Source organism: Coregonus lavaretus, assembly GCF_964263955.1.
Source record: "Coregonus lavaretus genome assembly, chromosome: 5".
NCBI lineage: Eukaryota > Metazoa > Chordata > Actinopteri > Salmoniformes > Salmonidae > Coregonus > Coregonus lavaretus.
The window spans coordinates 58535111-58560887 of NC_139992.1; the positions used below are offsets into that span (position 1 = coordinate 58535111).

General features: G+C 43.0%; 1 protein-coding gene across 1 annotated transcript in view; it reads left to right on the top strand.

Moving 5' to 3' along the window:
• The window catches only part of LOC311129313 (collagen alpha-1(XVIII) chain-like), a gene marked incomplete at its 5' end in the record, with an annotated part of 86029 nt that overhangs the window by 15206 nt on the left and 45046 nt on the right, over window positions 1-25777 (top strand). The window contains 12 exons of the mRNA XM_084161593.1: window positions 848-1389; window positions 4954-5037; window positions 5289-5351; window positions 6664-6777; window positions 13659-13740; window positions 18317-18391; window positions 20218-20339; window positions 21282-21308; window positions 22156-22362; window positions 23040-23066; window positions 25011-25073; window positions 25652-25735. Coding sequence (XP_084017719.1) covers window positions 848-1389; window positions 4954-5037; window positions 5289-5351; window positions 6664-6777; window positions 13659-13740; window positions 18317-18391; window positions 20218-20339; window positions 21282-21308; window positions 22156-22362; window positions 23040-23066; window positions 25011-25073; window positions 25652-25735 — 1490 coding nt within the window. The remainder of the gene's footprint in view (window positions 1-847; window positions 1390-4953; window positions 5038-5288; window positions 5352-6663; window positions 6778-13658; window positions 13741-18316; window positions 18392-20217; window positions 20340-21281; window positions 21309-22155; window positions 22363-23039; window positions 23067-25010; window positions 25074-25651; window positions 25736-25777) is intronic.

The window sequence follows — 25777 nt, forward strand, 5'->3', positions numbered from 1 at the left end:
GAATGGGCCAAAATACCAGCAACAGTGTGTGAAAACCTTGTGAAGACTTACAGAAAACGTTTGGCTGTGTCATTGCCAACAAAGGGTATATAACAAAGTATTGAAAAACTTTTGTTATTGACCAAATACTTATTTTCCACCATAATTTGCAAATAAATTCATTAAAAATCCTACAATGTGATTTTCTGGATTTTTTTTGTCTCATTTTGTCTGTCATAGTTGACGTGTACCGATGATGAAAATTACAGGCCTCTCTCATCTTTTTAAGTGGGAGAACTTGCACAATTGGTGGCTGACTAAATACTTTTTTTCCCCACTGTAGGGTCGGCTTTCAAAAGTTAAGAGCAAAACGTCATTGTTTAGCATTGCAAAGTGTTCTAGCACAGTGTTTTGTTGGGCTGTGTGTCAGTTGCAATTAACTTCAGCCATATAATTTATTTGTTTGTAATATTTCCCTGATATCTAATTTCCATTCTCGTTTGGAGTTGATTGACATGTTGGTATGCTATGCACAATTTATCCAAGGAAGTTTCCAATGTCACGTCATATTTCTCTTAAATATTAGACCAGGAATCATTGAAATATCATTACGTTAATGCAGATCTTCAAGTGACACTGGACACTGGGTTTAATGACACACGTTTAATAACATTGCTGCCCACTTCCCTCCCTCACAAAACACTACTAAGAAAGTGGTGGCAGTCTGCTTTTACCCTGCAGACCAAAACTCACAGTGTCAAACCCCAACACACTAATAGAGCACTCTAACCCAATCCCGCCATGCAGCCCACCCCGTCATCAGCGTTTCCTGTGTGCTCTGTACTAACTTACTGTTTCTCTTCAGTAGATGAGATTGGTGTCTCCCTCCTGCACCTGATCGGGGACCCTCCCCCAGACGAGATCACAAAGATCTACGGCCCCGACAACAGCCCCGGCTACGTCTTTGGTCCCGACGCCAACACGGGCCAGCTGGCACGCGCCCATCTTCCCAGCCCCTTCTACCGGGACTTCTCCCTCCTCTTCAACCTGAAGCCCCAGTCCACCAAGGGCGGTGTCATCTTTTCGGTCACAGACGCCTCTCAGAAGATCATGTACGTGGGCGTCAAGCTGTCGCCAGTCAAGGCGAGCAGGCAGAATGTCATCTTCTACTACACAGAGCCCGACTCGCAGGTGTCGTACGTGGCGGCCACCTTCTCCGTGCATAACCTGGCCGACCAGTGGAACCGCTTCTCCATCTCCGTGCTGGACGACAAGGTCACCTTCTACATCAACTGCGACGACCAACCCCAAGTGGTACGCTTCGAGAGGTCCCCAGATGAGATGGAGCTGGAGGCCGGAGCCGGGGTGTTCGTGGGCCAAGCCGGAGGGGCCGATCCCAATAAGTTCCTGGTATGTATCATGCTATTACTGGACATTTTTATATCTGATTTCGGGTCCGTTGTGTTTCAACTTCGTCAATGCGAAAATGTATAATTCATCATTTCCTGGATTGAAGGAGTTGAAAGGCAATTTTACCCCAAACCCTGTCTTATATTTTACTTAGGGCCCTATCCTGAATAGCCTATGGGATGATAATAATAGCATAAGAGTAGGATCTGTAGTCCGCAATTCTGTCTCAAACTCAAACTTGAGCAGAAATCATAAATCAGAACGTCCGAGGCAGTCCAAGATGAATTCATAGTTTTGACTTATGTGCACTTATCTCAAGCCCTACTATCCTTATAACATTTCCTACTGGAGAAATATATCGGTGTCATGGGCAAGTGGAATCGGAAATCAGACCGGTCAGGGCTGCCCTCCTAGCCAGGCTGAGTCAGACACGTGAAACGGAAACCGTTGTGTCAGGCTAACCCCTTTTATGATTTGATTGCCCTTAATTGGCCTGCTTTAAATCAAAACATAAAAGTGGTCTGACCCCGACCATTCCCTGTCTCCTCCTGGGAAACACAGAGGTATAATTGGTGGACTTCATGGTAGGGGATCAATTAGCTCCAGCTGGCCCTCCCCTCCACCCCCCTGTGTAAGTGCTGCAGCTGACCCTTATACCGTCGCTCTGCAGCACCCAGCACCCAGCACACAAAGACAGGTGTCCCTGTAAGCAGAGGGCACAAGCAGACAGCTGCTTCTGTGACCAGGACAATTGCCCTTATGTTCCGAGCAAATGCAAGGCTGTGCCCTTTGTTTAGTTTTCGCTGACATTGTTATCTGAAGTTGGTATCTCCTCATTCAGTAGATTGTAGGGTAATACTTTAGCATAGGGATCATGTAGTGGTCACTAATTGGCAGTTTAAAGTGTGTATATAAGTAGCTAGTTAGACCTTTGTGTGCTATAAGCTATGTATCAGGCCTTTATTCAGTGTTTCATTTTCTACTTGTGTGAATAAGGAAACAATGAATATGCTACTTATTTGCTACTTATCTTGCAAATCAGTGGCCTAATGTCATCCCTATACTAAAGTGTTACCGGTTGTACATTCAAATCTGTAAAGGTTAAGACCTAACATTCCGAGAATGAACCCTGTTTGAAATTAATGAATGAAATTTAGTACAGTTTATTTCTGACTATTTGGCTTGCACTGGGACAATGTTGCTAGGATAAAGCAAAAGTTGAGATTCAACTTAAATTGATCCCCCTCCAAGAAAAAGATTCAAGTCAGTATCTTAAGCCAGTGTTTCCCAGCTCCAGTCCTTGAGTACCCCCAACCGTACTCATTTTTATTGTAGCCCTGGACAAGCACACCTGATTCGCAAAAATATGTGCTGTTGGGGGTACACAACATGGTAAGCCATGCAATCATATGATGTGAGAATGAGAACAGGTATAGACACATACTGAAAGAGAAAGACATTTGACCTGCCTTTTGACAAATAACGCAATATTGAATGCCTTTTTTATTGCTTGACTTACTTACATATTTCTGCGAGGATTCATTAGTTCCCAGACAGCATCGTAATTATTGTTTTACTTGCTGTCTATAAATGTACAGATGGTCAGAAACCCTGTCTGATTAAACGAAGATAATTGGATGATTTAAAACATGGTCAGACGAAGCAATGGTATCTTTATTCCAATAAAGTACGAACGGGCGATACAAAAACCTCAATTTGAGGGATAGTCTTTTTGTGCGTATTGACCCTGAGATAGACATAGAAAAAGATTGACGGACATGGGTTCATTTTATGTCCATGGCATGGCCTTTAAAATATGGGAATGTGTGTAGTCCTACCCACTGTTGACTGATTTTGCTAGGCTTTTTACCATTTTTTTTGTGATTTTGCTGGGCACGTCTTCAAGAAAAGTACACCTCAGGGACTCGGAATACTCAGAGCAGAGTCCCTAATAGCTCTCATTTGGGTTCAAGACCGGTCTGTCCTATCTTGACAAGACCAAATGAGGGGATTTAGACAAAAGGGTTTGGCCAAATGTCAGGGCATTGTCTCTTTTTTCCTACAAGCTGTGTGGAAGGGAGGTTTTCATATTTTTAAAGACAGTTCTTAGAGGCAGCTGAGGCAAACAATGGTTGTTTACATAGACCCCAGGCATTGCTTGAGTTCAGACACTTATCATTGCATTATCTGTAGACTCAACGCAGGGAGTTGAACCCTTATGCCTGCACTGAGGTGGTACAGGCCAGTTAGAATGAATTACCTTTTGAGGTAATTGTTTAAAGTCAAATGTTTAAATAGTCCATGAGATTGACATGATAGTTTTAACATATTTTAAAGCTATACATTGTTCATTTACACAGACTCAAATGACAACAGAAACATAAATAACAGAGTAATATCACCTTTTATTTTGGGTTATAATAGGGTAAGATAGTACCTGCTCCCAGGCCTGGAAGTAACAGTGGTGTCACATTCGTTTAAGGACGGGTCAGACCAAGGCGCAGCGTGAAATGCGTACATGTTTATTTAAATAATAAACACACGACAAAACCACAAACCAACGAAACGTGAAGTCCTAAGGCTACACACAAAACAAGCCTACTCACGGAACAAGAGCCCACAACTAACGAGTGCCAATAGGCTGCCTAAGTATGATCCCCAATCAGAGACAACGAGCAACAGCTGCCTCTGATTGGGAACCACACCGGCCAAAATAGATCTACACATACTAGAATGACAACATAGAAAACACAACATAGAACACCACACCCTGACTCAACATATAAGAGTCCCCTGAGTCAGGGCGTGACAATTGGAAATGAAAAGGCACATAGGGTATACAGACTCAGCTTCATATTGGAAAACTGTCTAACAAAGTCCTCATCAAATAAATCAAATAAATATCTTTGATAGCTATTTAGGGACATTGAAGGCTCGTGAACACATTTGTGGACATTCATCGAAAGAGAAGCTCTTCATAACTATAGCTTTTATACGTTTAAAACATGTTAAAAGCAAATTCTCCTGAATCACATGATTTGGCTTTTTGATTGACTTCATAAGATGCTATTAATGCGAGACATTGAAAGAAGCTCTTGTGGTGGCGATTTTGATGGACTGGGACAGTGGAAGATGAGTGTCATATCACAGGCATCCATTTCATTTCTCAACACTTGGGCGGCTGTAATAAACCCCTCGGCTTCTCCAGCGAGGGGGGCTTTCCCACAACAAACACCACACAGATCAGGTACACATGTTTGAAGACACAGGACTTCAGAGGGAAGATATATGTTTGATTTATGTTTAGAGCAGGGCCGAAGCGTGTGGGCTTAATGGGGCAGAAGAATGCGGACGTGTACAGGCAGAGGACCAGCTGTGCGCAGCAGCACCACAACATGCCTTGTTTTACGTCACCCCACACACAGACACACACACCAGACATCAAAAGCCATGTATTGACAACTGTGTGTGTGTGTGTGTGTGTGTGTGTGTGTGTGTGTGTGTGTGTGTGTGTGTGTGTCTGCCTGCGTATATGTGCTTGCCTGTGTGTGTTTTCCTTCATAGGGGGTGATTGGGGAGCTGAGGGTTGTTGGAGACCCCCGGGCTGCTGAAAGACAGTGTGAGGAGGAAGGGGATGACTCGGATGTGGTAAGTGAATCTTGACCCGCCCACCCATACATAAACAAAGGCGCAGCAGCATAGCGCTTATACAGTTGGCTTAGCAGGATATGGGGAGGCTTAAACTTAGAGGGAACTTGGGGTGCGTTCACTAGGAACCAAACAGAAGCAAAGGGGCTGAAATCGGGAGGGACCTACCTGAAGAAACACTAGTTCTTCATTGCAAAACGTTTTGCTACAGTTTGCACTAATGAATACAACCCTGGTCTCTCTCCGCCCAGGCTTCAGGGGACGGCGGAAGTGGCGACGTGGAAGGGAAACTGGACGGGAAGAAGAACGGCCCGGTATGATCGTTTGACTAACATTTTAGTGTTAAAATGTTGTTGCCATCCACATACAAGCGCGTTCAGTCTATCTAAGCATTTTTCCCTTTCGGATCTACACTCTTGGGGACCATGATCTAAAACCAGGTTATCCGCGACGTTTCAAAGGTCACAGAGTTTGAGCAGCAAGGCTTGGCTATGTACTGGTTGTAGGAAGTTTGGTAATGTCGCCACATGATGGGTTTTTACTACACTGAACAAAAATACAAACGCAACATGTAAAATGTTGGTCCCATGTTTCATGAGCTGAAATAAAAGATCCCCGAAATTTTCCATACGTACAAAAAGCATATTTATCTCAAATTTTGTGCACAAATTTGTTTACATCCCTGTTAGTGAGCATTTCTCCGTTGCCAAGATAATCCATCCACCTGACAGGTGTGGCGTATCAAGAAGCTGACTGCAGGAATGTCCACCAGAGCTGCTGCCAGAGAATGTAATGTTAATTTCTCTACCGTAAGCCGCCTCCAGCGTCCTTTTAGAGAATTTGGCAGTACGTCCAACCGGCCTCACAACCGCAGACCACGTGCATTGCGTCGTGTGGGCAAGCGGTTTGCTGATGTCAACGTTGTGAACAGAGTGCCCCATGGTGCGGTGAGGTTATGATATGGGCAGGCATAAGCAAGGGACAACGGACACAATTGCATTTTATCAATGGCAATTTGAATGCACAGAGATACTGTGACGAGATCCTGAGGCCCATTGTCGTGCCATTCATCCGCTGCCATCACCTCATGTTTCAGCATGATAATGCACGGCCCCATTTCGCAAGGATCTGTACACAATTCCTGGAAGCTGAAAATGGCCCAGTTCTTCCATGGCCTGCATACTCACCAGACATGTCACCCATTGAGCATGTTTTAGATGCTGTGGATCGATGTGTACGACAGCGTGTTCAGTTCCTGTCAATATCCAGCAATTTCGCACAGCCATTGAAGAGGAGTGGGACAACATTCCACAGGTCACAATCAACAGCCTGATCAACTCTATGCAAAGGAGATGTGTCCTGCATGAGGCAAATGATGGTCACACCAGATACTGACTAGTTTTCTGATCCACGTCCCTACTTTTTTTAAAGGTATCTGTGACCAACAGATGCGTATCTGTATTCCCAGTCGTGAAATCCATATATTACGGCCTAAATCATTTATTTCAAGTGACTGATTTCCTTATAACTCAGTAAAATCTTTTAAATTGTTGCATGTTGCGTTTATATTTTTGCGCATAGCTGTTGTAGTGCCTCATTTGTATGAAAATAGTTTTTGAATAATAGTCACATAATGAATGTGATGGATCTCTCTCTTCCTCCCTCTTTCTCCCACCTCTAAAATGGGACGAGGAGGTACAAAAATATGTGTGGGTTGAGGACGGTAGACCGACAGTTACGGTACGTGCCCTGAAATCCATTTATCTGTATATGTTGGCGTTCACCCACAAGCATGTGAATTTTCACCTTTTGATGTGTCAGGACTTTACTCTCTTCTCGTGAGCGACGGACACATGGGTTGCACCCCAAATGGCACCTTATTCATTATTTAGTAGGGATGTAGGGAACTCTGTAAAACTATGTAGGGAACCCTATTCTAATGGCACCCTATTCACTACTATAGTGCACTATGTATTTCAAACTGTGGGGAGGGGGTGGGTAGTGGGGAATGTATATGGCCGGTTTGGCTGTGGGTTATCACCTGGACGATGTCCTAAACTAACACGAGCATCATCCCTGCCACCAACATACAAACACACCCACACACTACTCCCACAGACCTGGGCAATGCATTGTATTCGATTACTTTACCCTCTACAACTAGCAAATGTTGCAGCACAACCTCCAGCCTCCATACAACGCCACAGTCGGGGCACGCCGGTCCAATTACAGTGGAAGACTAGGTAGAAAACCAGATGTGTCTGATCCAGCTCAGGGCGATGATATCTCAAAGGTTCTGTTTTGTTATTTTGACTGGTTTCTCAATCAGACTTAAAAGTTGTTAGAACAGGAATATGGAGGTAACGGAAAGAGATGGCGGGAAAAGCTGTGCCTGAAGCGGAGGTCTAATACTCTGTCTTCGGCCTGCCACACCTTGTAGGTTCCACAGGGCTCCAGGTGCACGGGCTGACTTTGAAGCCTTGTGCCACTTCACACAGGCTTTCCATCCACCCAACGTGTTTATTAGCATCGTATGGAGCAGCTGTTACCCAACATCCCGTTGACTTTGACCAGATTGTCTGAGCTTGAGCCTATCTGACTCCCGCTCAAGCTCGGACAATGGTGCACTAAGGGCAGGAATTCAATAAAGTCCGCACTGCAGATGTACGACAACATTGTTCCTGCTCCATTAAAGGGCTTGTTGTAACTGTGCAGGATGTGATCTTGACATACATGTTTACTACAGTGCAGATTGTATTAAAGCAGCCACTCAAACACTTAGAAGTGTTGAAAGTTAAATCATTTTTGGTATGATGAGTTACCTACCGTCAAGCTTAAGAAAACTTGCAAACTCCCATTACACAGTTGTCTGGGTGAAAGTGCGTATAGTTTAATATTGTGTGAGATTTTTTTATTTTAAGACTCAGCTCGTGACAGTGAAGTAAACAGACATCTTATTTCATTACATTTCTCACACAATTGTGTCTCGAATCTCATGTAGAGTCCGGGATTAGGCGTGTGTGTATTTGGTGTGTGAATATGGTCCTTGTGCCAGCTTTATCTTGTTGCATTAGCTTTGTGAACTAAATAGTTTAGTTCAGAGAACATATAGCAGACAAGTTTCAATCTGCATCGGGCAAAATTGGGCTTGTGCCTTCTATGTGTAACACCCTGGCTCTGGGACTCTATATGTTGAGCCAGGGTGTGTTCTTTCATTGTGGTGTATTTCTATGTTGGGAGGTCTAGGTTGTTTATTTCTATGTTGGCCTGAGTGACTCCCAATCAGAGGCAACGAGTGTCAGCTGTGGCTGGTTGTCTCTGATTGGGAGCCATATTTAAACTGTCTGTTTTTCCCTTTGTGTTTGTGGTTTCTTGTTCCGTGTTGGTCTATGTTACCTAGGACGTTACGAGTCGTTTGTTGTTTTGTTGATTGTCCGTATTTATCACTAAAGATAAATAAACATGTTCGTTAATCACGCTGCGCCTTGGTCCTCCTCTCTTAACGACGATCGTGACAGAAGAACCCACCATACAAGGACCAAGCAGCGTGTCCAGGAGCAGGCAGACTGGACATGGGAGGAAGCGCCGGGTAAGGAGATGGAGAGGCTGGCGATGGCCCAGGTGGGCAAATCGTGGTCCTGGGAGGACATGCTCGGGGGCAAAGGGCCATGGGCTAGGATTAAGGCCCTGGCGAGAGAGGAGCAGCGGCGTCAGCAGTGTCATCGTCGGACGGACGAGAGGCAACCCCAAAAAAATTTTAGGGGGGGGGCACACGGCATGGGCGGCTGGGCAGCTGGAGGCTGCCACAGGGCGATTTGGAGAGGAGGCCACCGGGTTTTGGGGGCCAGAAGGCAGGTTGGCGGAGCCTGGATGGAGAGCAGAGCCAACTCCCCGTACTCAGGCATGGCAGCATGAGACTGGGCAGGTTCCGCGGTATGCGGAGCTGCGCACTGTGCCACGAGTGGTCCGGCATAGTCCGGTACGTCCTGTGCGAGCACCCCGCACGTGTTGTGCGAAGGTGGGCATGCAGCCAGGACAGAGTGTGCCGGCTCAGCGCTCGTGGCCTCCAGTGCCTCTCCTCGGTCCCGGATATCCTGCGCCAGTGTCACGTGCTGTTATGCCAGTACGGGTACACAGCCCTGTACGTCCTGTGCTGATGCCTCACACAGAGTGTGTAAAGGTAGGCATTCAGCCAGGACAGGTTGTGGCAGCTCTTCACTCCAGGTCTCCTATCCGTCTCCACAGCCCGGTCCGGCCTGTCCCTGCTCCACGCACCAAGCCTACGGTGTGCGTCGCCAGCCCGGTCCGGCCTGTCCCTGCTCCACGCACTAAGCCTACAGTGTGCGTCGCCAGCCCGGTCCGGCCTGTCCCTGCTCCACGCACCAAGCCTACGGTGTGCGTCACCAGCCCGGTCCGGCCTGTCCCTGCTCCACGCACCAAGCCTACGGGGTGCGTCGCCAGCCCGGTCCGGCCTGTCCCTGCTCCACGCACCAAGCCTACGGTGTGCGTCGCCAGCCCGGTCTGGCCTGTCCCTGCTCCACGCACCAAGCCTACGGGGTGCGTCGCCAGCCCGGTCCGGCCTGTCCCTGCTCCACGCACCAAGCCTACGGTGTGCGTCGCCAGCCCGGTCCGGCCTGTACCTGCTCCTCGCACCAAGCCTACGGGGTGCGTCGCCAGCCCGGTCCGGCCTGTCCCTGCTCCTCGCACCAAGCCATCACGCTGCGCCTTGGTCCTCCTCTCTTAACGACGATCGTGACACTATGGTTAAATTAATTTGTGTTTTTCAAATCCATCACCACCCAGTGCCTCGTCTGTCCCCACCCTCTTCACTCCCACCTCTCAGAAATGATGAGCGCATGGGAGTATACGTGCAGGTCTGTTTTATTACATATATCCCATTGGATCTGTCATATAACACTCACTGAGTCAAATTCTTCACATAGCCAACTTCAGGCCCTACAATAGGAAGAATGTTTGCCCACAGAGGAAACTGGTTAATTTTGTGAAGAATTCCATACTTTTTCTTTCACATTGCCCCCCTCCATTCATCTATCCATTCATCTCTCCCACCCAGTACTCCCCTCTCAGATTCCACAGGTGACAATATGAGGCGTGTCACCTGGTGAAGAATGAGCTTAGAAAACACGGGTGTTAGGTTTTATCTTCCTCTCCCTGAGGGGGGTGAGTCTGGAAATGGCCTCTCCTCTTCCCCCCTGCAGATTCTCCCATCTCTAGAGCGCTAGCGGTGATGACAGATCTTTGGCAGTCCTTCCTTGTCTCTACTCCCCAACACACACACAAACACACAGTACACACACAGACACACACACACCATGCCACACACACCCTGACACTTACACCCAGACACACACACACACACTGAAACATGTGCACACACAGACCAGCTCCTCCACTCTATTCTCTGACCACTATCTTAAGAGCTGGAGCCCAAAATGGGTCACATTCCTGTTGCCAGACATGTTCCTCCCAACCAAAATACCTGCTGCCTGTCGCCATCCCATCCACTCCCAGTAGGAGAACGTACACCCACCGTCTCGCTCACAGGGTCAACTCACTATTGTATATTCATAACGGGCACACATAAACTTGGCGCCACCATCACAGCTCTTTGCAACACCACTGTAGAGACTAACTCACAGAGGGGAAGAGAGAGTGTTTTTGCTTGGTCATGGGTATTCATTTGTTTAGGGTAAGCTAGCCCGAGAGGAAATTACATAATGGACACCAGACACAGTGCTAGTCTGCCAACCATTAGCACGTTTGATTACCCCATAACAAAAATAAAACACAAAACATATAGTACATACAGTGGAGTCTGAAATTATTGACATCATACCCCCAAGACATGCTAATCTCCCGTTATTGGTAATGGTGAGAGGTTAGCATGTCTTGGGGGTATGATCTTTGACCCTCTAACTTTCTCACTCATCATTATTTACGATTCGTTCAGGATTATCCGTAATCATGGTAGTATCCACATTAATGTAGAAGTGTTTAAACCATATTCTATTCTCATTTACAATAAAATTAACTCCAAAATGTCACAATACATTATTTACCATTAATTTCTATTGGGCACAAAATAATCTGAAACACAACCAAAACTAACTGCAAATGCATCCAACAAGTTTGTAGAGTCACAAGCTTGATGTAGTTAATTGTGTGCTAGGAATATGGGATGAAATACTAAACTTTTGACTACTTTATTAATAAGAATCTTTAGGGGTGTCAATAATTTGACCACTACCTTTTTTTTAGAAAAAAACAATATTACATAATCTTTCTCTGAGCAATTGTATTAGTATAAAATAATATAATTTCCCAATTTTTTTTGCATACAATATAGCTCAGTATTTGAATTTTTTATTTTATACAGTCATTATTGCTCATCTTCACCAAGGGTGTCAATAATTTTGGACCCCACTGTATAGTGTCAAGTTTTAATGTCGCATGCACATGTACAGTGAAATGCATGTCTTGCAAACTCAAAAACTCCTTAAATGTCATTGTTTTCTTTGTTTGAAAACTACAAATAAGCTAGCTATTTGGCAATATTATGGAAGTGGAGAAGCCAACTTTGAGTATTTGAGTGCCAAAGTTGTACCACAACTTCTGAAAATTAGAATGTATGATTACCCCAAACATGTCCTAAAACATCCAACATAATCTCTTTACAAGTCATTGTTTATGGTTAGGGAACTACTGTACAAATATCAATTTAGCAATATGCCAGTTGGGAAGCCAACTTTGAGTTGTCCTTGGAGCTGGATGTATTTTTATGGTCATATTAGGTCATATTATTACCACATAACAACAAAAATCATCACAACATGAAGTCGGAAGTTTACATACACTTAGGTTGGAGTCATTAAAACTTTTTTTTTTAACCACTCCACACATTTCTTGTTAACAAACTATAGTTTTGGCAAGTAAGTTAGGACATGTACTTTGTAGTAATTTTTCCAACAATTGTTTACAGACAGATTATTTCACTTATAATTCACTGTATCACAATTCCAGTGGGTCAGAAGTGTACATACACTAAGTTGACTGTGCCTTTAAACAGCTTGGAAAATTCCAGAAAATGATGTAATGGCTTTAGAAGCTTCTGATAGGCTAATTGACATCATTTGAGACAATTGGAGGTGTACCTGTGGATGTATTTCAAGGCCTACCTTAAAACTCAGTGCCTCTTTGCTTGACATCATGGGAAAATCAAAAGAAATCAGCCAAGACCTCAGAAAGAAAATTATAGACCTCCACAAGTCTGGTTCATCCTTGGGAGCAATTTCCAAACACCTGAAGGTACCACATTCATCTGTACAAACAATAGTACGCAAGTATTAACACCATGGGACCACGCAGCCGTCATACCGCTCAGGAAGGAGACGCGTTCTGTCTCCTAGAGATGAACGTACTTTGGTGCGAAAAGTGCAAATCAATCCCAGAACAACAGCAAAGGACCTTGTGAAGATGCTGGAGGAAACAGGTACAAAAGTATCGATATCCACAGTAAAACGAGTCCTATATCGACATAACCTGAAAGACCGCTCAGCAAGGAAGAAGCCACTGCTCCAAAACCGCCATAAAAAAGCCAGACTTCGGTTTTCAACTCCACATGGGAACAAAGATCGTACTTTTGGGAGAAATGTCCTCTGGTCTGATGAAACAAAAATAGAACTGTTTAGCCATAATGACCATTGTTATGTTTGGAGGAAAAAGGGGGATGTTTGCAAGCCGAAGAACACCATCCCAACCGTGAAGCACGGGGGTGGCAGCATCATGCTGTGGGGGTGCTTTGTTGCAGGAGGGACTGGTGCACTTCACAAAATAGATGTCATCATGGGGAAGGAAAATTATGTGGATATATTGAAGCAACATCTCAAGACATCAGTCAGGAAGTTAAAGCTTGGTCGCAAATGGGTCTTCCAAATGGACAATGACCCCAAGCACACTTCCAAAGTTGTGGCAAAATGGCTTAAGGACAACAAAGTCAAGGTATTGGAGTGGCCGTCACAAATCCCTGACCTCAATCCTATAGAACATTTGTGGGCAGAACTGAGAAAGCGTGTGCGAGCAAGGAGGCCTACAAACCTGACTCAGTTACACCAGCTCTGTCAGGAGGAATGGGCCAAAATTCACCCAACTTATTGTGGGAAGCTTGTGGAAGGCTACCCGAAATGTTTGACCCAAGTTAAACAATTTAAAGGCAATGCTACCAAATACTAATTGAGTGTATGTAAACTTCTGACCCACTGGGAATGTGATGAAAGAAATAAAAGCTGAAATAATTCATTCTCTCTACCATTATTCTGACATTTCACATTCTTAAAATAAAGTGGTGATCCTAACTGACCTAAGACAGGGAATTTTTACTAGGATTAAATGTCAGGAATTGTAAAAAACAGAGTTTAAATGTATTTGGGTAAGGTGTATGTAAACTTCCGACTTCAACTGTAGCTCCATAAATGTAATGGTTTTCTTTGTTACAGATCTACAAATACTCATGTAGCATCAATATGCACGTTTTATCTCTTTGGAGCTCAGCTGGATATATTTTTATGTTTGTTTTTCAATGCTGTTTTACCGTCTTTCTCTAGACTACTCCTCCGTCGTCACGCCCAATTCAGCAGCCCCCGGTGACCCGGCAACAACCAGAGGTGTCTCCCAAGAAAGAAACGGGTGAGTTCAATAGGTCATGGTCTAGACCAGGACTCCCCAGCCCTGTGTCTGGAAAGCTACCCTCCTGTAGGTTTTTACTCAAACCCCAGTTGTAAATAATCTGATTCAGTTTATCAACCAGCTAATTATTGGAATCAGGTGCACTAGATCAGGGTTGGAGTGGAAACATACAGGACGGTAGCGCTCCAGGAACAGAGTTGGAACAGCCCTTGTCTAGACATGACAGACTGTTGTATGGGTTTGCAAGACCACGAGTCACATTGGTTGACTATTGTAGATGTGTTGGTAGGACTTTATAATAATATTAATATAAGATAAGATGTACTTTATTGTCCATTAATTTACAGAACAGAAATGTGTCTTTATGCACAAACCCCAAGCATAATTTATATGATTTGTGTTAATGATTTGTGTAACATGCGTAAGTATAAATGATCTATTATTGGCTTGTAAAAAGTTATTATAAAGTGTTACCAATGTGTTACATGCATCTGTATTATATAGTGGCTTGCTAAAGTATTCCCCCCCCCCCTCCTATTTTGTTGCCTTACAACCTGGTTTGTATAATTTAATTTACACAACATGCCTACCACTTTGAAGATTAAAAATATTGGTTATTGTGAAACAAGAAATAAGACAACAAAACAGAGAACTTGAGCGTGCATAACTATTCAACCCCCCCAAAGTCAATACTCTGTAGAGCAACCTTTTGCAGCAATTATAGCTGCAAGTCTCTTGGGGTATGTCTCTATAAGCTTGGCACATCTAGCCTCTGGGATTTTTGCCCATTCTTCAAGGCAAAACTGCTCCAGCTCCTTCAAGTTGGATGGGTTCCGCTGGTGTACAGCAATCTTTAAGTCATACCACGGATTCTCAATTGGATTGAGGTCTGGGCTTTGACAAGGCCATTCCAAGACATGTAAATGTTTCCCCTTAAATCACTTGAGTGTTGCTTTAGCAGTATGCTTAGGGTCATTGTCCTGCTGGAGGGTGAACCGCCGTCCCAGTCTCAAATCTCTGAAAGACTGAAACAGGTTTCCCTCAAGAATTTCCCTGTATTTAGCGTCATCCAGCATTCCTTAAATTCTGACCAGTTTCCCAGTCCCTGCCGATGAAAAACATCCCCACAGCATGATGCTGCCACCACCATGCTTCACTGTGGGGATGGTGTTCTCGGGGGGATGAGAGGTCTTGGGTGTGCGCCAGACATAGCATTTTCCTTAATGGCCAAAAAGCTCAATTTTAGTCTCATCTGACCAGAGTACCTTCTTCCATATATTTGGGGAGTCTCCCACATGCCTTTTGGTGAACACCAAATGTGTTTGCTTACTTTTTTCTTCAAGTAATGGCATTTTTCCTGGCCACTCTTCCATAAAGCCCAGCTCTGTGGCGTGTACGGCTTAAAGTGGTCCTATGGACAGATACTTCAATCTCCGCTGTGGAGCTTTGCAGCTCCTTCAGGGTTATCTTTGGTCTCTTTGTTGCCTCTGATGAATGCCCTCCTTGCCTGGTCTGTGAGTTTTGGTGGGCGGGTTTGTTGTGGTGCCATATTCTTTCCATTTTTTAATAATGGATTTAATGGTGCTCCGTGGGATGTTCAAAGTTTCAGATATTTTTTATAACCCAACCCTGATCTGTACTTCTCCACAACTTTGTCCCTGACCTGTTTGGAGAGGTCCTTGGTCTTCATGGTGCCGCTTGCTTGGTGGTGCCCCTTGCTTAGTGGTGTTGCAGACTCTGGGGCCTTTCAGAACAGGTGTAGATATACTGAGATCATGTGACACATAGATTGCACACAGGTGGACTGACTTTAACTAATTATGTGACTTCTGAAGGTAATTGGTTGCACCAGATCTTATTTAGGGGCTTCATAGCAAAGGGGGTGAATACATATGCATGCACCACTTTTCCGTTATTTATTGTTTTGACATTTTTGTCCATTACATGAAATCCAAATAAAAATCTATTTAAATTACAGGTTGTAATGCAACAAAATAGGGGGATGAATACTTTGCAAGGCGCTGTATTTTCATGTAGTAACAGTGGCCAGTTGATAATGATTTACATGGACCACATTTTTTGACAAGATTTTATGAGAAAGGTTCATACCATATGCAAGCTATGTGATGACAAATTATTTTCATGATTTAGGTAGACTACTGGTTATTTTCAGTGGTGAAAAGTACTGAAGTAAAAATATTTAAAGTACTACTTAAGTAGTTTTTTGGGGTATCTGTTTATTTTTTCTATTTTTGACAACTTTTACTTTTACTTCACTACATTCCTAATGAAAATAATGTACTTTTTACTCCATACATTTTCCCTGACACGAAAAGTACATTTTGAATGCTTAGCAGGACAGAAAATGGTCCAATTCACACACTTATCAAGAGAACAACCCTGGTCATCCCTACTGCCTCTGATCTGGCAGACTCCCTAAACACCAATGCTTCATTTGTAAATGATGTCTCAGTGTTGGAGTGTGGCCCTGGCTCTCAGTAAATAAATAAAAAACAAGAAAATTGTGCCGTCTGGTTTGCTTAATGTAAGGACTTTAAATTATGAATACGTTTACTTTTACTTTTGATACTTAAGTATATTTAAAACAACATCTTTTTAGACTTTTACTCAATTAGTATTTTACTGGGTGACTTTCACTTTAATTTAGTCATTTTCTGTTAAGGTATCTTTACTTTTACTGAAGTATGACAATAGGGTACTTTTTCCACCACTGGTTATTTTAAATTGCATTACCCATTTAAGGGATACCCTATTAAATTCAATGCAAATACATATCCATCACAAATATTACAAACTTACCCAAACCGTGAACTGATATGAGACATACAGTACCTTTAGAAAGTATTCATACTCCTTGACTTATTCCACATTTTGTTGTTACAGCCTAAATTAAAAATTGATTAAATATATTGTTTTTTCTCACCCATCTACACACAATACCCCTTAATGTCAAAGTGTAATATTTTTTGAAATGTTAGCAAATTTATTGAAAATGAATTACAGAAATATAGAATTTACATACGTATTCACACTCCTGAGTCAATAATTTGTAGAAGCATCTTTGGCAGTGATTACAGCTGTGAGTCTTTCTGGGTAAGTCTCTAAGAGCTTAATGGACTACTTTTGCCCGTTATTCTTTTCAAAATTCTTCAAGCTATGTCAAATTGGTTTTTGGTCATTGATAGACCACCATTTCCAGGTCTTGCCATATATTTTCAAGTAGATTTAAGTCAAAACTGTAACTTGGCCATTCAGGAACATTCACTGTTTTCTTGGTAAGCAACTCCAGTGTAGATTTGGCCTTGTGTTTTAGGTTATTGTCCTGCTGAAAGGTGAATTCATCTCCCAGTGTCTGGTAAATTACAAGCATACCCATAACATGATGCAGCCACCACTATACTTGATAATATGGAGAGTGGTACTCAGTAATGTGTTGTATTGGAATTGCCCCAAACATAACATGTTGTATTCAGGACAAAAAGTGAATTGCTTTGCCACATTTTTGCAGTATTACTTTAGTGCCTTGCAAACAGGATGCATGTTTTGAGTATATTTTTATTCTGTCCTTTTCACTCTGTCAATTAGGTTAGTATTGTGTAGTAACTACAATGTTGTTGATCCATCCTCAGTTTTCTCCTATCATAGCCATTCAACTCTGTAACTATTTTAAAGTCACCATTGGCCTCATGGGCAAATCCATGAGCGGTTTCCTTCCTCTCCGACAACTGAGTTAGGAAGGACACATATGTCTTTGTATTGACTGGGTGTATTGATGCACCATCCAAAGTATAACTAATAGCTTCACCATGCTCAAAGGGATCTCCAATGTGTGCTTTTTTATTTTTACCAATTTACCAATAGGTGCCCTTCTTTGTGAGGCATTGGAAAACCTCCCTGGTCTTTGTGGTTGAATCTGTGTTTGAAATTCACTGCTCGACTGAGGGAGCTTACAGATAATTGTACACTACATGACCAAAAGTATGTGGACACCTGCTCATCGAACATCTCATTCCAAAATCATGGGTATTTATATGGAGTTGGTCCCCCCTTTGCTGCTATAACAGCCGCCACTCCTCTGGGAAGGCTTTCCACTAGATGTTGGAACATTGCTGCGGGGACTTGCTTCCATTCAGCCACAAGAGCATTAGTGAAGTCGGGCATTGATGTTGGGCGATTAGGCCTGGCTCGCAGTTGGTGTTCCAATTCATACCAAATGATTTCGATGGGGTTGAGGTCAGGGCTGTGTGTAGGCCAGTCAGGTTTACATTGACTGCATTTAGACCTTTAGACCACACTAGAAATGTGACAAGTGAGTGTTGGTGCCAATTGTGTTGGTCACCTAAACTGAAGAATTGAGACACAATTTTAATTCACTTCCTTGCCCCTGTCCAATCAATAAACAACAATAAAACTAGCTTTGCCAACTATTGGTGCCATTTTTTTTTTCTCAGACCACAATTGGTACTGTAGTTCAAGCCACAGGAATGCACATTGATCTGTGTACCAAGAAATAGTGTAAAAGAAAGTGTCTTACTTCTTCTTGGATTCTGTTCAGTCAATGTCGATGACGCGGGCCGGTTTACTGTGGAGTCCAAGTCTGCTGCTCCAGGACTGCAACAGGACAACTGCGGTGTCATCTCAATAGTCTGAAATGGCCAGTTGCGATTGTAGCATGTAAATCTTGGTGAATGCTTACCACAGCTACACCTGTCTGGCAGCGAAACAGTTCATTCAGCCTCATTTACTGCCTTTTTAAAAAACATAGCTGTTATGGCTGACTTGCTTAAACAAGTGTTGTTTCTACTGAAATGTAAGATGTACAAACTATGGCATAAGGGAACAATGAGCGTATAAGAGACAATCAGTAATTTCGATTAAGACATTAATCAGCGAGCTAAGACGGACGTAGTCAATATAACTATTTGTTCAGCACTTTTGAAATGTACAGTGACATAATTCAGAACATGGGCTGTTCTTACAGTATTCTCCCTGTACACCAAGTCAGAATCGTAGGGTAAATAAAGGGGGCATATCAGCAGACAATGAAAGCTCTTACAATATTTGATGATGACATTTCCGTAAAACAGGCTACATGTGCACCACCAAGTCAGAACAGTAGGCTAAGTTATGAGGGGGAAAGGTACCAAATTATTAGGGTGAGGCACATGGGCTACTAACAGCTTACTACACAACATACACTTAGTATTACTTTCTTAGCTACAGTATACATATCTCCCTGGCATATTAAATCATTTATGCAGCAGCAAACAATACATTTTTGGACTCACCTTGTTGTGCTGTGCTCACTTGAACAGGAAGGTGGCGCGGCTGTCTTTCTTGCGGGCAAATTATGCCATCAAACTTTGTCATCAAAGTCTGGCATTCTCTGGATTTAAGGTGCTTTTAAGACAACTGGGAACTCTGAAAAAAACAAGGTTGAATCATGATGTCAGTGATCTTCAGGTCGGAGCTCTAGAAAGAGGCCCGAGTTCCCGACTTGGAGTTCCGAGTTGGATTCCGAGTTGGATGACTCGATTTGCTCCGGTCTTGGTCTTGAATCGGTCTCGCTTTAGGTGGTCTCGAACACAACATTAGAAAAAAATGGATTACCTTTTTTACCAGGAATTTACATTAGTGGAGATAGAAGAAAACGGACACGGAGAAGAAGTCACTTCAGATTATTGAGATGCACCCACAAAGTGTCGGACTCGGATGCTCTCACTCTGGACTGCAGGATATGCCATACTGCATGTTGCATTGGCATGCAATGGATTGCATATGTATCTGGACTTGTAAGTGATTGGCACTGTGGGTAGAACTTATTTTTTATAGATGCTTCATTACCTTTCCCCAAACTATAAGGTGTCATCTTCAACTGTTTTACTACGTTGCACAACAACAGTCCCGTGTAGCTCAGTTGGTAGAGCATGGCGTTTGCAACGCCAGGGTTGTGGGTTCGATTCCCATGGGGGGCCAGTATGAAAATGTATGCACTCACTAACTGTAAGTCGCTCTGGATAAGAGCGTCTGCTTAAATGTAACTGTCTCTTTGCTTTGTGTTGAAAATGTCATAGTTGACACTTGTAGGTTTTGGGATATCTATAGGGGCTATCCAAATTAAGTGTTTACCAATTTAAAGTGCCTGCTTGGTTGGTGGAATGATGGGATGAGGACTAGGCCAAACATGGATTTACGGAAACGATGTGCATGCAGGTGTGGAATTTTGACTCCGTCCAGAAGGTTATGACCATATCCTCCAAGGCTTCTCGACAACCTATAAATTACAGTCGGTAGTCAGGACACAAGGATGCTCTGGCCAACAAACGAGAAAGCCATTTCCTGCCGGTATAGTGGGGGAGGAAATGTAGGTTTAGGATAAGGATGCAACCATTCATTATTTTTGAAGAGGTAATAACTTTTGCCTTTCTTTCTCTCAATCTTTCTTTTGTTTTCCAGGCCCGGGTGTATCTAGAGGAGAGAAGGGTGACAGAGGAGAGAAAGGAGACAGAGGTCCTTTCGGTCCAAAGGGAGATTCTGGGTCTGAGTCGGGCACACGAGGAGAAGCACGTGGAGAGAAGGTGCATACTTTTTGATTAATTTTAAATAAACAAATACATGACACATTCATACAGTGTACTAGTTAAAATTCCATGAAACAACATGGTTGGTCTAAAACTTCTATAAAAAAACATTACGGTGTGAACAAGATGACATACCAAAATGTCTATTCATTTTCTATTTAAAAGCTTCATATGCTCTAGGTGCATTAGAACCTGTGTTCAATATCCATATATTGAAGTGAATACAGGATATACACTGAGTGTACAAAACATATTTCGATGACATGGACTGACTAGGTGAATCCAGGTGAAAGCTATGATCCCTTATTGATGTCACTTGTTAAATCCACTTCAATCAGTGTAGAGGAAGGGGAGGAGACAGGTTAAATAAGGGTTTTTAAGCATTGAGAAAATTGAGACATGGATTGTGTATGTGTACCATTGAGGGTGAATGGGCAAGACAAAAGATTTAAGTGCCTTTGAATGGGATAGCGCACCGTTTTGTGTCAAGAACTGCAATACTGCTGGGTTTTTCACACTCAACAGTTTTCCATGTGTATCAAGAATGGTGCACCACCCAATGGACATCCAGCCATCTTGACACAACTGTGGGAAGCATTGGAGTCAACATGGGACAGCGTCCTTGTGGAACGCTTTGGACACCTTGTAGAGTCCATTCCCCAATGAATTGAGGCTGTTCTAAGGGCAAAAAGGGAGGGGGAGGGTGCAAGTCAATATTAAGATGGGGTTCCTAATGTTTGGTGAATGTGTTATTTCTTAAGCACTTATTCTCAATTCACAATGTCACAACACTTGCTAGTGTGGAAGGATGCTTTTTGAAAGAACTCATACAGGGCCCAGGTGAAGCCTGCACCCATAAATCTTATTGCTTGCAAACACGCCACAATTGTTTGGTCATATACATAGATACTAACATGTTCTTTGTGTTTTTTCCTGCAGGGAGTGCCTGGAGAAAAGGGAATGAAGGTATGTTCAAATGATCTATTATTGTCACCTTGTTGTGGTCCCAAATACTGTTGAATGCTCCCTCAGGTTTATTATTTATTGTCTGGACGAAGACCTTAAGTTCGAAACGTTGCACAATAAAACTGCACGGGCCTTCAACAGAAAGCAGGTATCGGCCTTTATTTTTTAAAATGTATCTATCTTTCTGACTTTACTTTTTGTACCCTGCACCTGCAAGTTACTGGATGTGTGTGTACACTACTTCTAAACATGTGGTCCAAATAACCACATAATAACGAATGGCACTCCAATTGTCTTGTTCATGTGCTGGTCTTTTGTATTTTATAATCAGTCTCCCCCATACCTTTTTATATAGCCTCATTATAATCAGTCAATGCATTTTGATCAAGATGGAGTGACTTTGAATGAAGCACTCGCCTACCCTTGTACTTAAATCTCTTGCTCAGATTAGTGTGGACTCTACGACCTACTGTTGAAGGGAGGATTTTATGGATATGTCAAAGCCTTTGTGTTCAGTTCATTTTTAACTCTGTCATCCATTGAATCAATTGGAAGTAAAATTGTCTTTCTTCACCTCCTGAACTGCGACAAATTATGCCAACTCCCACCATTATCATCTTCTTTATTCTCTTAATTTAAAGTCACATTTATATCTGGTATGTGTAGCATGATGTACTAATTACTGTACCCATATTGTTATGTACAACACAACCAGTTTTATTTTTAAAAAGTTGTTCCTGAAGCTAACATAATGGTTTCCCATCTCCATACCAAGACGGTATTCTTTAGAAACAATGATGATGTATAACTTTTTAATGACTTTTTGATTGTCCTTTTGTCTCCGTAGGGAAAAGCAGGCTTTGGATACCCTGGGTCGAAGGGCGACCCCGGCCCCGCTGGTCCCCCCGGACCACCCGGCTCCCCGGGGCCCGCGGCAGAGGTGGTATCACGTGGCGACGGCTCCGTGATTCAGACGGTTGCAGGTCCCAGAGGACTAGCTGGAACTCCGGGACCCGCAGGCCCTGAGGGACCCGCAGGAGCCGACGGAGAGCCTGTGAGTTGCCTACCCTGCCCTTCCTCCTCCATACCACCAGAGGGCAAACAATAAGAAAGTTATTCAGTCAGCTGTGATTTGATTCTCCACATTTCTCCCAATGCACTTGCACACTCCCATCATGGATTTAAAAGCATTGGATTGGGGTAAACATTGGCTCGAGGGAGTTTCCACCATTGTTAAATCCATTAGAGGGAGTGTGCAAGTGGGCACTTCGGGAGAAGGATTGAGAATCGGAATGTACAGTAGGATGATTTAAGCCTTATGAGTAATCCTATATCTGTGCCTATGGGCCACTTCTACCTGGAATAGTGCTTAGCTTTTATGGCCAATTGCAACTAACAGGCAGAACTTAATTATTTTGTGACACATTTTAGACCAGGATATTTTATTTTCCCCTCTTGATAATAAATAGCCATACTTTATTAGACAAGTTGTAATTCATGGATTGCATAAATTGGAAAATAAAAAGTAATGAGTGTACTAACATGAGTTTTCCGTTCATATAACCTGTGCGGGTGATCTTAGTGCGTATTGATGGTTTAACGAGAGATCACCTGGAGATAAAACGGTGGTCAACAATGGTTGCAATTCACCCGTCGTTTTAAATCCTTTCCTTTTTGATCAGTGTAGTAGGCCATCCTTTTAATTTTGTTGTATTTGTCTCTTCTTCACAGGGTGATCCTGGTGAAGATGGATCTCAAGTAAGTTGACAACTTATTCAATGTACTTTGAACATTACCATGTAATGGATAACTAGTGGTGCAGTGATGATGGTTTGCCTTAAAGGTGCTACACATAGGATTTATTTTAATTTTTTTGCATTGTAATTTCAATGTCCTTAATATATCTGCAGTAATAGTGGAATGATAGTGTTTCAGAGTATTACTTACCCGCCTGTGTTGTGATTAGCTGTGATATTCGCTTATTGATTTCTCCCACCAGAGTGGCTTCTGTTGTCAAAATGGGAAAGCTGTTTTGACTTTGTGGTTTGTGTTATCTAGTGGAAATCGGGTCAAGTGGCCAATGTAGAAATCACTCTGTAATTTCCTGGTTGCTAAAGTCCTACACTGTTCGCTCAATTTCAATTTATGTTACAAAACAAGCACTGAATAGTGTAGGGAATCATTGTCCCATCTAAAGCGCTGTGAAATATATTTTCAATAACCAAAAATATTGTTTTTTACAGTTTTTTACCGAAAGTAAAAGGCTCAAGCGCGAGTCTCCGCCATATTACGGGGAAATGGGATGCGGGGAGAGATTTGTTTTGAATGCAGCCTAGTGCTATTACAATTCACCTAGCTTCCACATAGGGGAGAAATTCTGGAGCTGTGTTTGAATACTCATACTAACTGCACTAACAGTACTATTGTGATGTAAATTTAGTATGTAGTATGCTTATTGGTCATAGTATGGATATAGTTAGTATGCCAAAACTTCCCGGATGTCGTACTAAATTCGCCAAAATACGAAGTGTACAAGCAGTGGACACTATTTCCGTAGTTTTAGGGCCCATAATGCAATTCTTCAGAAAATGGGCGTGGCTTCACAACGTTTTCAGATTTTGAAGAAAATGGTAGAAAATATTCAGCCGAAGTCCGACGAGAGCGGATACAAATTCATTGCTTTAACTAATTATAACAAATGTTAAGAAAATGTTGACCAATGTAATAAAGTAATTACTTTTCAAATAAGTTACGTGACAATTTGTTAGTTACGCTAAACTTACGAACCACATAGCATATCATTACAGCAGTATGTACCAGTATGTTAGCTAGCTACCTATCTTTAGTTGGCTACTAATACATCGTCGAACTTGCCAATATATTAACTATATGCTATCTAACTAACTACCCAGCGTTTATTGACTTGATTATTCACGTCATTCTTCGCTTAGCTAAGTGGTATAGTTGTTGTCCGTTCTCAATGGGCATTGTTAATTCTGGCTATCTACTACGATTTCAGAGCACTCTCGTCTGAGTGTGCCAGAGCGCAGAATAACTGATGAATTTACGAACGCTCAACACCCGTTGAATATGGCTGGTGTCAGTAAACGTCCTCAAAAAAGCGTAATTGCCAGCAGCACAGTTACAGTCACCAACGCTCTGGATAACATGAAAACAGCCTAACCAGCTCTGCTAGGACGAGTAAAATGTTCAGAGTGAGGTGTTCTCTCATTTTTGTCTGGGAGTACAGTAGCTAGCAAGTTAGCCAGTTAGCTTGGGTGCTTAACTGCTGTTGTGAGGTCAGAACACAGTGTGCGCTCTGAACGCTTCGAATTTACAAACGGACAATCTGACGACGCTCTGAATTTACGAGAGCACTCTGGCACTCCAGATTGAATTTACGAACACACCCGAAATCGTAAGATGTCTAGCTAGTAATTTGTTATGCTAACAAGCTAGCAATAGGTTGCATAGCAACAGCATCAACTTCCGGTAGACAGGCGAAGTTATAGTACACTCAACTGAAAGGAGACCGTTTGTTTACAGTATACAAAAATTAATTAATAGTATATAGTATATACTCATTAAGTATGTAGTATATTAGTATGGGTATTCGAACACAGCTTAGGTGTAGCATCTTTAATTGCCAGTACTTGTATTTCTCAAGATACTAGTCTGCTCTCTGCTCTGTCTCTTACCCAGGGCCCTGTTGGACCGCCAGGCTTCCCTGGAACACCAGGAGACTCCGGTCTCAAAGGAGAGAAGGTACTATATGCTGTCATGTCATGACATTGTTGTATTGAGAAGCTGGCATCATGTAGCTTCGTCCCAGATCTGTTTATTCTGTATAGCCAACTCTTATGGTCGTTTGGCAAGACACTGAACAAAGGAGTTAGCAAGAAAACACAAACAGATCTCGGACCAGGCTAGACATTATCCACCTGTCGTCAGTTGCAGTCTGTTATCTGTGGATTGCCTGCCTCAATGAGTCAAAGACCAGTGTCAGTAATAGCCAGTGCCATGAGTGGGGGATCAATCCAGTTCAACAAAAGTCAAAGAAGACTTATTGATTGAAACGTTTCGAACGCTGCTTCAGATCTTGTGTAATAAACCACATGACCATATTGAGATGTACCCCTTGTTTGTGTCCCAAGTTGCACCCTATTCCCTTTATAGGGCGCTACTTGGGCTCTAGTCAAAAGTAGTGCACTATGAAGGGAATAGGCTGATATTCATCACGCAGCCCATGCCTAGGTCATTCAATACAAGTTTATTTGTCCCCTTAGGGCAATTACTAGCTAATCACTAATGCAGTCAGTCGTTCATTTGTGTCTGCTCCACAGGGTGACCGTGGTGAGGGCCAGCCGGGCCCCAGTGGACCTCCAGGGCCCCCCGGACCCCCAGCAGCATCCAGACACGACCGGCCGGTGAGTCCACATTGACCTCAGTCATTTGAGCCAAAGGCCTAG